Raw genomic sequence first — 4,525 nt, 5'->3', positions numbered from 1 at the left:
TCGAGGTCAAGGTCAAGGTTGAGGTTGAGGAGCAATGGTCAAGTTACCGGAGACTGAATCCGATTTCGCTTTATACCACAATTGCACAGGAGGTGAGAGGTGAAGGCATCAAACGTAAAATAAAATTGGGTTGTCAGGAGTTGAAGTCGGATTAGGGGTTTTCTTCTTCTTCTTCTTGTTTTTCTTTAAAGGGACTGTGGAGTTTCCGGATGGGAAAGTAGACAATTCGACCGTGCCAGATGTTGATGGTGCTAGATAGTCTTCATCGTTGCACAACTCACCGGAATTATACTCTTTTAGGAGCTTGATATATTCAGTGATGTTGTCCTTGTAGAAACGAGTTGTCTTCAGTTCCAACTGGAGCAATTTCGCCATCTTCAAAGTGCAATGTCAGTATCCCCTCCGTTGCCCACTCGGGAGGTTCATCGTATGGTAGCGTAACGGGAGTTTGGTTGAAGATTGGTCTTGGGGGAGCTTCTGAGGCTGAAGATGTTGAAGGTGCGATGACAGGAGAAGCAAGTGCGGGGGGCAAATTTGAGGTTGAGGGTGAGGGGTTGATCAATGCGGGCGAGGAGGGAGGTGGCAAGCAGGATGATGAGGGGGTTGGTGATCTAGGTAGGATAGGTAGTGTTGATGAGTTTACCGGCAGGATGGGTTGGGTCAGGGCAGGATCCGAGAAGGCACGGGCAGCCGGTGTGTTTGGGATGCGTGACGAGTGTGGATTTGTCAAAAGTGGCTCTGGGCTTGAGCCCGAGTGCGAGCAGGGCGTCGGGGACGGGGTGCAGTGTGGCGGCGGCTTTGGGGGGTCCGTTAGCGGCGCAGACGGTGAAGTGGTTACTGGACGGACGGTCAGCGGCTTTGGAGACAAGGAGGAGGGGTTCTGAGGGGTCGTAGTGGGCCTGTGGTCTGAGGTAGGGTCTGGCCAAGGATAGGTAGGAGAGGGGCGGAAGGATGATACCGACGGGCTTCCTGAGCAGGGTGGGGTTGATGATGGGCGAGCTGGAGGGAAGGGTGACGCAGGCGCTGAGGAAGGGCATGCGCTGCTGCTGCTTCTGCTTGGTGAAGGGCGCGGAGTGTGGGGCGAGTGCGGCGAGGGAGTCGAGCGAGCCGTGGGGTGTGCTGGGTGCAGTGTGGTGGAATGGCTCGGCGGACAAGAGCCATTAACCAACTTGTTGTTGGAGGTGTCTGTCTTGATAGCCGAGTGAGATGGGGGAGTAGAACGGGCAGTGAGCGATTGGGTAGACGTCGAGAAGAAAGTCGAGGGGTCTGGCGAGTCGGGTGGAGGGGCTGAAGAACGAGGCAGTGGTGATGATGGGATCGTTGCAAGACTGGAAAGATGGACGGGGTACGTAGACAATAGGGAAGAAGATGGGCAGAGGGTGCCGGCGATCCTGCTGGTAGAAGTGTTGGTGTTGATGGCCGGGACGCGTGAGGCAAGCGGAAGGTCTCTTTTGCAGGGGGTTGCCAAGGACTTCGCTGTTGTATTCAACAATAAAGGTATCAGACCACGATCTATTGAGTATCGGAAAAAAAATGCCGGGGGAGCAACAGCGACCGAGGTTGACCAGGAGGGTTCTGTCCGGGCTAACAGGATTTGCACAATCTCCTCTAGTTGACTGATGCGTACATCGCATTCGCGAGAGGAGATGACTTGGCCGGCGGGCCGGCACTGTGGAGCAAGCGGAATGGGCATGACGAGATCTTGAGGGGAAGATGGTGAAGATGGGGATGGGGGCTGGTTCGGACAACAAGCGCCCGCTGAGGTTGAAGGTCACGATTGACCTGTAAGATTTCACAAACTGAGAGAATTTTATTTCTAAGTCAGGTTATATGTACAATGAAGAAAAGCAAAAAGTGCTTTTTAGAAGAGCGAGATGAAGTGGGTTGTGCTCTTACCTGAGAGCAGGAACGCTGGCGCAAATGAGTAAAGAAAAAGGAACAAGTGAAGAAAGAAAGCTAAACCGCTTAAGAAAGGTCTGACAAGGAAAAGCGGTCTAAGTATTTGAACAAGAAAGAAAAAGAAGAAGTAGGACAGGGATAGCGAGAAGCGCGGCAAGGACTTTGATAGCGGGATGATGATGAATAGCAAAACTGGATAGCAGCGGTAGAACGATGAGAAACGGAAGTTTTATGAGCAACTGTTGATTGAAAGATGTGCAAGAGAGATAATGGTGAGCTGAGAGAGACAAAGAGGATGGGAGAACCAAGTTAGCCATTGGTCTCAACAAGACATCCTTTTATAGTCTTTTTAGCTCAATCTCGTAGAAAAACTCTTACGGTAAGACGACGGCTAGCCCAGTCAGAATGGTCCTGTACCGTCTAGGGGTTCATGTCTCATGGAGACATCCTGGTTGAAACCAGGGTAGTTGGAAGTGGCAGTTCGAACATCGTTGTCTGTAGACACGGTAACAAGCCAGGTTAGTTTTTTATGCCGCTCATTGGAGTGAGGTGGCTTGCTCAGGGTCTGGTTACTCACCAGAGATAACGAGAGCCTCAGCGTCATCAGGCGAACTCTGACATGACCAATAGCAAGGACAAAGGGGGGTCGCGAATGACCCAAGACGAGGTTTGGACGACAAAGTACACAAATACAAAGGTCCACTACCAAGATGGATGAATTTGCGATGTCGTATATTGATCAATATAGCCTATATTGATCAATTTATATTGATCAATTTTTTTTTATTCCTCTTGATACCTTTGTCTGTGTTCCATGTCTCCTTAATACTCTTCTATAATCTCTATCCTTCACCCTGTATTTGCTTCAAGCCACAGGATTTTTTTTTTTTTTTTTTTTGCCTGATAACATTCATAAATTTCTACATACACCATTCAATTCTTCATGAAAAAAAGACATTGCAAGTTTTAGGATTAATCCAGGGTGGCTGAGGGGTCTCAAATTTTTTTTTCTTTCTTTTTTTACTTCAAAAATTGATGTTATCAGAAGTCTCCAAATCTACTTTTTTTCATAAAAAGGAAAAACATTGACCCCTGACCTCTCTCATGATACCATCCTGCACACATTGTTAATTTGATTGGTTTGACTTCCTGAACATATTGCACATCATACTTGAAGTGCTACATGCATAGAAGGCCTTCTTGAAATTAGTTTACCATGGCTTAGCATATTTGTGTCACGTTCTTTTTTTTATCTACTTTTCGTCAACCACAGATTAATGAGGAATATTTCTACATAAAATTTCATTGGACAATTTTTCTGCATAGAAAACCCAGAAATATTGTTTTTTGGGTCACATCCATTATGCAGCAGCTACAATCTAATCAGTTGCCAAATATCACTACTGTGGTAGTTTCTTGGTGTTTCTGCCACTATATCTCATCCCAGCGTGGGAATTCTTCCAAGATATTGTTACAAAATTTTTGAAAAGTTCTCAACGTTTCATTATGTACATTTACTGACCACAAAACACCTAAACGTAGCAGCTACAGTCTGATCAGTTTTCAAATATCACTACTTTGGTAGGTTCTTAGTGTTTCTGCCACTATATCTCATCCCAGCGGGGGAATTCTTCTGCAATATTATTACCAAAATGTTGTCAAGCCCCCAAATTTTCATTATGTACCTTTACTGACCACAAAACCCCCCAATGTAGCAGCTGCAGTCTGACCGGTTTCCAAATATCACTACTTTGGTAGTTTCTTGGTGTTTCTGCCACCACATCTCATCCCAGGCTGGGAATCCTTCTGCCATATGGTTACCAAAATGTTTAAAAGGCCCCAAAGTTTCATTGTGTACCTTTATTGACCACAAAACCCCCAAATGTAGCAGCTACAGTCTGATCAGTTCCCAAATATCACTACTTTGGTAGTTTCTTGGTGTTTCTGCCACTATATCTCATCCCAGCGTGGGAATCCTTCTGCCATATGGTTACCAAAATGTTTGGAGGCCCCCAAAGATGTTGGAATTCCGACACTGGATCATTTTCTCAAAAGAGAAATACCTCTTGTGAGTTGTGCAAGTTGTACATACTCCACCAGGAAAAGAAAGTAGTCACTTGATGGCAAGTGACATGACACAGCTTTGTTTTCAGCTCCAACACTGCTCCAATGCTGCTCCTCTGCGCCAGCACATCTGGGGCTCACATGATAGGTGTCAGGATCAAAGCACTCAATCTGAAAAAACCAGATGATGCTCAGCTTTGGCCTTGGCCCAGCTGATGCTCAGCTTTTACCCTGGCTCAGCTGATGCTCAGTTTTTCCCCTGGCCCAGCTGATACTCAGCTTTGGAACTGGCCACCTGATGATCATCTTTGGCCCTGGCACAGCTGATGCTCAGCCTTGTCCATGGCTCAGCTGATGCTCAGCTTTGGCCCTAGCCTAGCTGATTTTCAGCTCTGGTCCTGTACAAGCTGATTCCCATCTTTTTCTCTGGCCTGGCTCAGCTGATGCTCAGCAAGCTGAGCATCAGCTGGCCAGCTGGCCCAGGACTGGGCCAAAGCTGAGCATCAACTGGGACAGGACTAGGAGAAGGCTAAGCAAAGACTGGTACAAAGCTGAGCATCAG

The 4,525-nt window shown here is 47.2% G+C and overlaps 1 protein-coding gene across 1 annotated transcript; it reads right to left on the bottom strand.

Annotated features, from left to right (window-relative positions):
* Positions 1-422: 422 nt before the first annotated feature.
* PtA15_3A42 (uncharacterized protein) lies at positions 423-3,943 on the bottom strand (the record flags this gene model as incomplete). The annotated part of the gene is made up of 4 exons (XM_053167397.1): positions 423-611; positions 714-1,023; positions 1,170-1,287; positions 3,934-3,943. The coding sequence occupies 4 exons, from the start codon at positions 3,941-3,943 to the stop codon at positions 423-425; spliced, it is 627 nt and encodes a 208-aa protein (XP_053018234.1).
* Between the last annotated feature and the right edge of the window lie 582 nt (positions 3,944-4,525).

This window comes from Puccinia triticina, chromosome 3A (assembly GCF_026914185.1).
Source record: "Puccinia triticina chromosome 3A, complete sequence".
Lineage (NCBI taxonomy): Eukaryota > Fungi > Basidiomycota > Pucciniomycetes > Pucciniales > Pucciniaceae > Puccinia > Puccinia triticina.
Note: the sequence above shows the minus strand (reverse complement) of the source record. Positions and strands in the feature narration are given on the sequence as shown.